An 11,463-nucleotide genomic window follows, 5' to 3' on the forward strand; every position below is an offset into this window, starting at 1 on the left:
TCGCCTGCCTTTAAGGTAATCTATGGAAATTTGAAACAGCAAAGGGTCACAAGACCTCCAGATGCAAGGAAATAAAATTAAGCAAGAAGATATTATTTAGTAGTTCAAATACCTGATAAGCAAAAACTGTTCTCTGATCTCGTTCAGGATCAGCTTCTGGCTCCACCACATCTTCTTTTTTCTCTTTGTATCTTCTGCAGAAGAAGAAACAAATATAAAAGCTAAAACATTATTCTACGCCACAATAACACAAAATGGTCTTGCTTATTAAGCCATGATCAGCAGCCTTGACCATCTGTGCAGTAAAATTGGAGTTAATGTGTTGCTCCTTGAAAATAAATCAATAGTGTGGAAAATTCCACATTCAGAAAAGACAATAGTTCCACAAGGAAGCAAAATTCTCTCCCGTATGCTTAAAAGAGCCAAACCCAAGATCATAACCCTGCAGGCAACTCCATAAGTCAATATTCTGTACTAACTAGCATTTGGTCAAAGCAAGAAACATCTTGATATTAAAGAATTGAGACCAACCTGGGAAAAAACTCGCAATTAAGAGAAATGTGAACACTGAAAAACTTCAGGCATTGAACAAACAACAGGCTGGTCCCTCTATGGCAAACCTAATTGTACATTTTACACCACCATATTAAAGAACAACTTTATTATCATAGAATGACAAAACATCAATTCTAGACAAGTAGTAGCAAGACACAGAGAGCACAATCACCAAAGATGCCACCATTCCACGGCCATTCTCAAACAGAAACACCTTGAAAATTCTCCTTGCCCAATTGATTAGACTAAAAACCACATAAAGTACCAGCGGTTCTATTTCTAAATCACACCCAAGCTGAAAATCTCTATACATACTACTGTAATTTCTTGGCGTACCAACTCCCGAATCCCATTATACATTGCTCCAATTTCTAGACCTAGTAATCCATCACAAATCATCTTAAAATCATTGCTCGTCACTAATGCTATTTTAGAGACCCATTCATTTAATCATCTCAATGCATTCCTGAAATTAGCACCACTTTCATAAACTATGTATAAAGATGAATACCAAGAGTTAATCGACTAATACAATATATAAGCAGCAAAATCGTTCAGACAAATAAAACCATACATTAATAAGCAATTTCAGTTAATCTGCCCACATTAATTCTTTGCATACAGAAAGAACAGGCGAAGCTTACCTGCTTTCATGGGCTCGATCTCCGAATTTCCTTTCTCTTCGCCTTTCTTTATAATCACTATCAATGATTTCCATGTCCCTAGTTTTTTCTCTTCCCTGGTCATCATGATTCCTTTCTGAGTAGCTCCTGCTTCGCTTTGACCTCTCTCGTTCCTCTTCCTTGTTTCTCTCCCTTTCAGATTCACGTTCTCTCCTCTCTCTGCTACCAACCCCTTTCTTGTCACTATCCCTCTCTTTTTCCCTATCTCTATCCCTGTCCCTATTTCTCTCCTTTCCAGTTCCGTGCTCCTTGTCCCTGTCCCGAAGCTCCCGACTACTAATATGTCTGTCTCTCTCCCCTTTCTCCCTATCTCTAGAAGATGAGCCATAGCGAGAGCTCCTATCTTTGTCATGGTCATGAGACTCTTTCCTTGACCTCGACCGCTTTGACAGCCGTTCCAAGTCATCAGCATCATCATCACCTCTGTGCTTTGAACTCCGACTCCTATCTTTCTCTTCATGCTCAATTACCTCATTTGCCTTATCTTCCAACTTCTTAAGTTCCGGATTTTCCACTGTATTTTCCAGATATTCATACTCATCAAAATCCATCCTATGAAAACTGTGAACCAAATAACTCAGAAGAAACTCCGCAAAAACCTGTAGCAACCAATCAAACCACCACAAATCAGAATATCAAAGATATATTTTCATTCAATTAACAACTACTTATTCGCTCATTCATTCCCAACTATGCCGAAGCTCTTAGTTGTCAAATTTATAGCTATTGCTTCCGCGTAGAGAAAGATAGACGAGAAACAAATCCCAAACCCTAAGGATTTCATGTACAATTAACCAACACCAGATTTCAGCTGCTTAATGAGTAATAACAACAGAAGTGGAAACTAGGGTTTAAGGTTCAAAAATATACTTACAAAGAAGACCCCGATTCTTCCGAAAGCCGAAGTGGACGAGCGTGTAACCAATCTAACGTTCAAAAAACATTTTTAACAAAAAAATGGCGAAAGCGCGAGCGATAAACGTTGGACAAAAGAAGTGAGGCTCCACGCGATGGGCTTTGATAATGGGCTCATATACATCCCTCCCCAGTTAATTAAAATGGAGTCTTTCCTATAAGCGTTTAGCCCAACCCCATACATCATTTTTTACTAGGGAACATGTGAATTCTTTTAACATTTTCTTTTAATTTAATAATTCACCCAAAGTTTCGTGCCTAATTTAACCAAATATCAAACTTTCAAAGTATTGATATTGTTGCTCTGCCGCATTGAAAACCTATGACACTGCAAACAGTGGACACAGGATAGAGACCATCGGGCATACTGTATTTTTGGTTCATTTCTAGCAAAAGTTAAAAGGGTTATTGTTTTGTTATATTATAAATAAAACCACAATGGGCTTCGCAATACCCTTCTACGTTATACCGAATAGGAACAAAACTCCTACGTTTACCAAATTGGTTCGGAAAGCAAACAAGAACATACTATATAGTATGGAATTACTTGTCATCATATTCCAGACCTAAAAGAATCGATTTTTCTACGCGCCAAATACATTACACTCCAGCGAAACAGAGCCATTTCTGCTGCCACTAAATTTTAATAAGGCGTGCTGAAATAATACCTAGAAGAAAATCTTACAAAATGAATGCCCTTTCGGAATCATGAAGCAATAAGTTCAACAATACAGGACTAAAAATCATCGTCTCTGGGCTTCTGCTTGCCTTTCCTTCTACTTGTTGGGAATCACATTTCAGTTATCTATACTAAATACTCCCCATTTCCCTTGCCCAGGCTTATCAACCAGGCCCTCTGTTCATCCTTGAATCTGTATTTTGAGGGTTTCTGTAGTGTGAGCTCCCTATTCTTGCAGAATCAGTGGGACCATTTTTCTTGTATCTGTTAGTTTCCACGGGTGCATTTTGTTCACGGGGCGTGGCATTTACTTGTTGCGAGCTAAAAATACCATAACCTTTCTTTGGCGAATTGAGAGTACTTGAACTAGGAGACTCTTGCTTGGAAGCATCATAGGCAGGAACCTCAACTTGCCGAGTTGGTGGTCTTGTTTGAGATGATGTATTCATACTAAACTGCGGTTGTCTTCCTTGGTTTGCATATTGCGGCAGGCTATTCATTGTGTTCCTTCCACCACGGCCGTTGGCATCTGTGGGAACCCTTGATGGTCTTGCAGACCTAGGATCTCTTGCATATCTATTTTCCATTGCATGAACACTGGTTGGTGCAGACTCAACTACGTGTCTTGGATTTCTATCCACAGAATAGGGTGATGGTCCTGTTAAAGCTGCTGACCGGTCATGTTTTGAACTTTTCGTCAGCCCATTCTCTTCACCATTAATGTCAAAAACTGAGTGGATATCATCATCTCCATCAAAAACAGCCCATTTAGATTTGCCGGTCTGAACATGTTCATCGGACAACTCTTCAGAATCCACTTGCTCAGTTTCCAAGCCAGCTTCTATTGTATCACCATTTTCTTCCAATGGTTGATTGTTGCTGGACTGACCACCAGTCTTTGAAGAGACAGCAGTCTTAGAAGCTTTCTTTCCAGAGCCCTTTTTAAGGGGACCAAACTTGATGTGCCTCACAACAACATATGCCTGTTTCTTTTCAACCTTTGGTCCACTTTCCTCAACGGCAACGTCTTCAATCTGATGGAAAATTACAATTGCAAATTCATGCAGTGAACACAATGGAAAACCAAATGAATTAAGAAGAGTCAGCTGGGAACCACTAAAAGAATGGAAGTAAATTCTTACCAAAGCACAAAAACGAGACAACAATGTTTCCAAGTCCAGAGCCTCGGTCGGCTCAATGGCTGTACACTATCAAAGTAACAGAAAAACAAAGAAAGAGTTATCGGAGGCTCAAAGTGTTTCTCACCATTCCTACATACAGTAGAGAGAAACGCTTCTAATATCTACTAGCGGCCCAGGAAAGAGAGAGAGAGAGAGAGAGGGAGTGCCTTGACTCGATAGCCACTTTCCATTAGTCTCTTAACCATATCAGCTTTCATTTGCAGGTCATTTTGTTTCTGGAACAAGCAAGCAGTTAGTAATCAGAAAGGATAAACATGACAGCATAATTAATCAGCTAAAAGTGAGAAATGTAAAAGCAAATCATGGTCTAAAGAGACACTCGTAGCTTCATTTGAAACCCTTTCACAGTTTTATCACACCCTTTTACCAAAACTGGAGAGCACGCTTCAAGTAACTATCGATTGTAAGTGCTACCAAATAGTAACTCAGTTCAGCATTGGTCTAAACACATTGCATGAATCAAACTGTTGAAGAAAATATTCTTCTCTTCTGTATTTGTGGAGTTTTAGTTCTGTAAGAATTCATAAATTCACATTGCTTTTGCAGCCAAAAACAAGGACTGAAAGTATCTTAGAAAATTATAAAAGCTTAAGAACTTACAATTTTAGCAGCAAACCGAACTTCTTTAGCACCTGCTTTCTTTAGAGTTGACTGCAAAAACAGAAATAAGATATAGAAGAAAATAACAAAACTATATGCAGTCAACAGGCAACCATCATAGTTTCCAGCTTTGATAAACCCAAGGGAAACTCATTACTAAACATTAGATACCCTTAACAATCAACCTATCACAACAAAATTCCCAAACAAAATGGTGCAGTTGTCCATATCAAAGACTTGGAGTTTGTCACCAAACTGTGAAATCAAGACGAACAGTTGAGAAGCATATAAACAATGCAGTGAACAAGAGAAAAATAAAGCTTAATATCTTTTATGGATACTTGAAACTTTAGGATGCATCTTACTATAATATGGAGTTCCTGCATCAGGAAAATGAGATTGAGAAGTATGTGGGAGTCCCTAAATAAGTTGCAAAAGGAGCACAACCAATATATATTCCATATATGGTAAAATACTCTAATAGAATATGTGCACTAATGTGTCATATTATATACTCTATGAATAAGAAGTACTCAACCTTGCTGTAAGCATGCTCCTTTTCCTTCATTCTTGAACGTACTTTTCTTTGTGGTAGTCAAAACCAATATATATTCCATATATGGTAAAATACTCTGATAGATCATGTGCATTAATGAATCAATAATATGCACTCAATGAATAAGATGGAGTAATCAACCTTGCTTTTAGCACGTTCCTTTTCCTTCACTTCTTGAACATACTTTTCTTTGTGGTAGTCAAGAATTTTGCAAACCGGTGGCTTGCCATGTCTATCAACCTGCAGAACACAATGCAAAATATTGACAGGGAGAGAAAAGCAAGATCAAGTTTCTCTCACGCAGCCAAAATGAGGCATAGTATATCAAGTATATGAATACTAGAATTGTGTTGGAATGCTTGAAGAGAAAGAAGGAAGTTGGTCTAGAAAATGTCAGTGCATGAATTAATTTGCAACCCCACAGGAAGTCCAAGTATTTCTTCACTTTTACTTCTAACCATCTCCTCCTTCCTTCAGCATGTTTATATTCACATAATCCCCAAAACCACCCACGCAGCCCTGCAGACACACACAAAAAGAACACCCATGCATCTGTGCGCTCATGTCTCTACCTCATCTATTCTTTGCTCCTATGTATAACAATTTTTCTTTTTCCAGATTATGCACACATCAGTGTGACCATCATTAAGCAAAATTGTTTGCCTTCCACATAAAAGGAAGAGTTTTCGCTCCAGGCCTGTCATCTTAGGATGACAGGAAAGCCATATTTGGCACAAATAAGATCATCAAATATCAGGATTCAATTGCATCACATGCACCGTTTCCTTGGAGGACAACAACCACCACTCTAACAGTAATAATTTCAGCCAGAAGATTGTTTTCTCAGAGACAATGAAATAAAACATTACCTCAACCAAATCCATCTTAAGGCTTTTTGCACGGGAGAGCGCTTCATACCGTGATACTACACAATGACCTGTAAATTTTGAACATAAAATGTTACCCTTTTCCTGTCAGTTTGTCATAATCTCTTTGAAACAACGCCTTAATGGAGCTCTCTCGACGAGCACATGCAATAAATAGTCGTTATTGAACCTTATTTTAAGTTTGTCAGCTTTTAGTAATTCAACTATTAAATCAAAGAGTTATTATATTCAAACCAAATTCTTTACTAAGCAACAAGCATCCCTCAAAAATTAATCCCAAATAAAGTTTAATGCCGATTACATAAGTATTCAGTCCCATAAAACTAAACCAAAATCAACATCGAATTCGAGTTGATTCTACACACACCTTCATCACTGACAAGCCTAACAGAAGAAGCAGTGATTTGCTCATTCAATCTAGGCCCGCTTGTGTCCCTCTCTTCCTTCGTCTGGTGAGCCTGAAATACATAGCAGCAAATAAATTTTAAACAAAAAACAATTACGCCTGTCTTACATACACGAACACCGATATTCGAGAATCTGACAGATCACCTGAACAGGTGCTGCGTAAGATCTGAATTTACAGAAAAACTCCAATTGGTTGCTCTGGACAATGAAACTAGGGTTATATAAAACCGGAATTAAGGTACGTGAACAAATACGTTGATTGGCAACAAATGAACCGTGATTGAGGGTATAGCATCTCTTGAATGCGTTCGGAAAGAGATGGAATTTTAACTTGGACTGCCTCAATCTACTCCACAACGCCATATTCAGTATTGCGGAAGAGTTATGGCGTTTAACAGTTCAGATGCTTCAATTATCAGAAAAACCCTAATCAACCATTGATGGGAATTGGGAAAAAGGGAAGCAGTTAATTAGAGCAAAGGAGGAATTAAACTGCCTCATGGGCCTAAAAGACTTAAATGAGCTGTCATAGATTTTTACGTTTTGGGCCAAAAATCAATTTCAGTTCTAATTCTAAATGTAATTTGTTCACTTAAGCCCAACCCAAGTTGATATTTTGATCTAAAGAACAAACTTAAGAATTGCATTTTTTGAAAACGAGTCTCCAACCAATGATATTTTAGGTTAAGTATTAAGGTTGAGGATTGTTGAATAAATTCGAGATTATGATTCAAATCTGATCAAAAGTGTGATATTTGTTTCGCTTAATATAAATTTATCATAATATGAATTTATTAATGAAATATGGCATTGTTCACTTTATTGGATAAGATAACTCAAGATTAAATAATTCAGGATTAATTATATGTTGTTTACTCTATTTTATAAAAATATTAGGATAAGTATTATCATATGTTTGCAATGTGGAATAAAATTAATTAAAACCACGAAATATCCTTTTATACATATTTTATTGTATAGTATATATAAATATTAAGTATTAATATATAGAAAATAGATAAATATCTTATTTAGTATAAATATATAATTTATTGAATATATATATATATATATGGAGAGAGAGAGAGAGATATGAGTGGGGGCAATTGAGTGAAAAAGTGATCTTTTTGCCTCATGAGGTGGGATGCATTATCCCACCAAATTAATATGTTATCATGGACTTATATATACGAAAAAAAGTTATCCAACACAATCCCTCAATATAAACATATCCTTCAATGTACTGTTTAATTGTAATGATATTTGGAAAAAGAAAAAAAAAAACATATATAAGTCTTCATACCCAAAATTTAAATCATCGTATCAATAAGTTCATTATCACGGAACATAGCTTGGGCAGTCTCAATATTACATTACCACTTTATGAAATAAAAGAAAATTTTAATTATTTATTGTGGTTGTTAATGAACTAGGGACATAGATCATTAGACAAAATAAATTATTGCACAAGGTTTGCAATTGACTGAGATAATGAGTATAATAATAGTTGTGTTGATGGCCAAGCCTACAATACGAAACTTCAAAACCACAAACTAGGAGGAGCTTCTCTTCTCTTTCATTCTAATAACAATATTTTTAATTACTAATAACTTAAAAAATCGCAGTTTATAGACATAGTCGTCGTTCTTGCAGCATTAATATTATAATTATATGGTTCCAGAAGCAATGACCTAATAGTTGGACTATTTCTTGGGATTCCTACTGTGATTCTCCACACCAAAAAGTGCTTTCATATCTTCAAACTCCACAGGTACTTGTGATACCATACATCACCCCAAATCTGCACTTCAACAATGCATATATGTTGTTCAATTCGTATTTCGGGACCAGTTTGAGAATTAAGACTATTTTGGACCAATAATATAATATTCTTCATATTTGTACTCCTAGCTAATACCAAACTGATTGGTTTCAATTCAAATTCTCTGTCAAGACATAATTTGATGCATGATATATACTAAGTAATAGGGTAAATAGCAATTTATCCTCTATATATGATCTTGCAAATGAACAAATTATCCCCCTATGAGTTTTTGAAAACACAGAGAGGTAAATTTCTATTTTTCTTTTCTATGAGGATAATTTGCTCATATAAAATATCACAAGAGGATAGTTAGTAGTAAAATGACATTTATTTTTTGTTTTATATATATTAAAAAAAAAATAACTGCATAAACATGTAAGTAACTCGTTCGAACGATGATAAAAAATAAGTTCATATCTATTGTTGTGTTATACATTTTTTTATTATTATTATTAGTGTTATTCTGTATGGTGATTAAGAGTTAGGTATGGATTTGAGGGGAATTAAAGAAGGGTTTTGTTCCACATAAATGATGAATATGAGGCCATAGATGAAAGAAAGGATGGCAAGTTGCAGGAGTTGGCAACAAATAGGAACTACGACTACGTATAATCTTTGTTTTAGTAGACTGCATTTTTTCCATGTTGCATATATATATATCTAATAATGCAAATGTGAGTGTGGAGCTGATGCAAATCATTCCTGTGGCGGCTTTAACTAGTGTTTGTTCTTCTCCTAATTAAATCTTCTCCACTCCTAAGTCGTTATTTCCTAACTTCAAATACTTTGTGGGTACAGTATGAGTTACGCGTTTTTAGATTATGTACGCGTGCGTATTATTAACTAATAGCATTACATTTGCTTGTGATGAAAACATCTTATTAATTAACCTTATGGTGCGTTTGGGCGATGGACTGAATTTGAGGGAAGGATTTTAAATTATTTTATTTAAAAATAATTTGAAATTCAAAAATATTTAACGGAATACGATTCACAATAGGATTTGAAATTTTTTAAAATTTAGAATTATCCAAATAAATTCAAATAATTTGTTATTAAGAAATAGAATCTATAATTTCAAAAATTTCAATCCACTTGCAACTCTAGGTACAATAAAGCGGGGATGCTCCTAGTTAAGTAATCAAGCTAAGATGTAATTTTCCTAGCGATAATGAATGGTTTTTATTAATGAAGATGGAGTCTGCTTTAAATATGTCAAGATATAATTGAGCGAAATTATGGAATATATGTCGAAGATTAAAAAACGTTATTTTACCAAATTTCTTTTTATGGGACTCGATTTTATAAATTTTTAAATTTACAATGTTTGGCACTTGTGTTTTGTTCATTTGAATCTGGACGGCCCTCAAACATTAATTTAGTAAAGTAACCTAAAAAATGTTGATAGAAAGTAATATTTAAGAAGTTGGTTGCACCTTTTGACTATTATCTTTAAGCGGCTAGGCCTAATATAGTTGACTATATGTACTTCACATAGTTAACTATGTAAAGGTGCCAGTTCACATGTGGGAAGAATGGGCTACATATCCCTGTTATATGAAAATGAGTAAAAAAACTTATGGTTAAAAAAATATTAAAATATTATTTTCTGTATTTTGAAAAATAAAACAAATTATCTCTTATGTAAATTATTATTAGGGAGGTAATTTGCTTTATTTTTAGAAATATAGGAGATTATTTGCTTTTTTTTTTTAATTTATCAAATCATAGAGAGGTAATTAATCGCATTTTACCCGAAAAGTATACATAAGAGGTAAATATCTTTGATTTTATAATACAAGTTCATATGTCCATAAATTTGCTTGATATCATGCATCTCATACAAATTACCCTAAACTTCAACATAAGAACAAATGAATGGAAAAAACAGCATAAATCCGGCGCCAAGCTTGCAGTCAAATAGCGGTCTCATGATCGGACCCAATACTATGATCTTTTGAATTAATAAAATTATGGAGTATGTGACTGTATTTAAATGTTTTAGAAGCATCTCGCATAATCCCGTTATTTGCCCAGAAAAGTCCACAAGCATTGCAAAGAGACCTCATTCCAGCTGGGCCTCTCCGCATCATTGGCGTGTCGTTTGAACTTATGCCACAATTAGTACACGCAAGTTGTGGAGGACTTTCATCAACCGTATTAATTTCCATGGAAGTTTGCCCACTATCCTTGCAAGCAAATCGCCCGTTCTTACGCTTCATCTTGAGCGCCACCGCTCGACGGACATTATACCTTATTCTCTTCTCAAAACACCGTTCTTCTCTCTTAAGCCGATACTTGTTTACATGCTCTTCCCTCTTTGGATCCTTACACTTATGGTGCGTCGCGTCTGCATTAGCGCGATCAAATGCAAATCCTCCCAAAAGTAATAGCACGGTTTGTAGCTTTTCATAAGGAACACTGTCAAATATAAAGACATGGTCCCAAAACGAAAGGGTCACTCGATGGGGAGCATCAGCAGCATTGTGCTGAATTAACTCATTACCGGCAATCGAGTGCCCAACTGACTCATCCCCAGCTGCATTAACATTCAACGGCTGATCGGAAGTGTGCATTCTTACTGTACTCTTAATTTGACATCAACACTAATTAATAATTGACTCAAATCATTAACAAGGTGATTGTTTCTTATATACACAACTGCATGCATGCATGCATGCATGTAGTGTGATGTTCTGATCGCTACCAATGATCATATGGAAGGCTCTTCAAATCTTTACAACATACTAGAATAAGTAAATATATTCTTCAGTGTTGTACCGGCCTGTTTGTCTGTATTAATTTTCATTTTCAGTTTTCCTGAATAAAATTTGTACAATTTTCTTTCTTCACTAATCAAGACAAGAAACTTGACTAATTAAGAACATTAACACTTAAGGACCAGGAAAGTTTAATTGGTAGGTAGCTTAGCTCAACCATTTTGCCGGTCTTATATTACAGCTAATTATTGGAAAATTAACTTTTAATATTTCGACGTGCTAATCAACTTTTTAATACATATTTGTCAAACTTTGCCTAATTAATCGGCACAATAATTCAGAATATTTTGAAGTAACTCCGGGGCTCCACATCTTAAATGCGAAGCAACCATAGATAAATATATTTTTGAATTATGTAGAGGAAAAAAGACTT

General features: G+C 35.4%; 3 protein-coding genes across 4 annotated transcripts in view; all 3 read right to left on the reverse strand.

Moving 5' to 3' along the window:
• LOC105169803 (Splicing factor, CC1-like protein) overlaps positions 1–2,268 on the reverse strand; it is a 7,782-nt gene extending 5,514 nt beyond the window's left edge. For both annotated transcript variants that reach the window (XM_011090324.3, XM_011090323.3), the window contains exons 1-4: positions 2,113–2,268; positions 1,200–1,837; positions 113–194; positions 1–20 (exon numbers count right to left, since the gene is read on the reverse strand). The exon at positions 1–20 is cut by the window's left edge and continues 37 nt beyond it. In XM_011090324.3, coding sequence (XP_011088626.1) covers positions 1–20; positions 113–194; positions 1,200–1,789 — 692 coding nt within the window. In that variant the 5' untranslated portion in view covers positions 1,790–1,837; positions 2,113–2,268. The remainder of the gene's footprint in view (positions 21–112; positions 195–1,199; positions 1,838–2,112) is intronic.
• Positions 2,269–2,658: 390 nt separating this feature from the next.
• LOC105169804 (translation initiation factor 3 (IF-3) family protein) lies at positions 2,659–6,971 on the reverse strand. The gene is made up of 8 exons (XM_011090325.3): positions 6,630–6,971; positions 6,445–6,535; positions 6,060–6,127; positions 5,332–5,430; positions 4,635–4,685; positions 4,181–4,249; positions 3,975–4,040; positions 2,659–3,866 (listed from the first exon to the last, which is right to left on the reverse strand). Exons 1-8 carry the CDS (start codon positions 6,846–6,848, stop codon positions 2,997–2,999), a joined length of 1,533 nt encoding a protein of 510 aa, XP_011088627.2. The 5' UTR covers positions 6,849–6,971; the 3' UTR covers positions 2,659–2,996.
• Positions 6,972–10,226: 3,255 nt separating this feature from the next.
• Positions 10,227–11,030, reverse strand: LOC105169923 (GATA transcription factor 25-like). Its single transcript, XM_011090475.2, has one exon. The coding sequence runs from the start codon at positions 10,884–10,886 to the stop codon at positions 10,227–10,229; it is 660 nt and encodes a 219-aa protein (XP_011088777.2). The 5' UTR covers positions 10,887–11,030.
• Between the last annotated feature and the right edge of the window lie 433 nt (positions 11,031–11,463).

The sequence above is a fragment of the Sesamum indicum genome, linkage group LG8 (assembly GCF_026168435.1).
Source record: "Sesamum indicum cultivar Baizhima isolate 11 linkage group LG8, ASM2616843v1, whole genome shotgun sequence".
In the NCBI taxonomy this organism is placed as follows: domain Eukaryota; kingdom Viridiplantae; phylum Streptophyta; class Magnoliopsida; order Lamiales; family Pedaliaceae; genus Sesamum; species Sesamum indicum.

Coding starts and splice junctions, on each gene's coding strand:
- LOC105169804 (XM_011090325.3), bottom strand. CDS start 6,848: ATGGCGTTGTGGAGTAGATTGAGGCAGTCCAAGTTAAAATTCCATCTC. Junction 4,686..5,331: donor AGGAACGTGCTAAAAGCAAG/GTTGATTACTCC, acceptor CTGTTTTTGCAG/TCAACTCTAAAGAAAGCAGG. Junction 4,041..4,180: donor AAAGTGGCTATCGAGTCAAG/GCACTCCCTCTC, acceptor TTACTTTGATAG/TGTACAGCCATTGAGCCGAC.
- LOC105169923 (XM_011090475.2), bottom strand. CDS start 10,886: ATGCACACTTCCGATCAGCCGTTGAATGTTAATGCAGCTGGGGATGAG.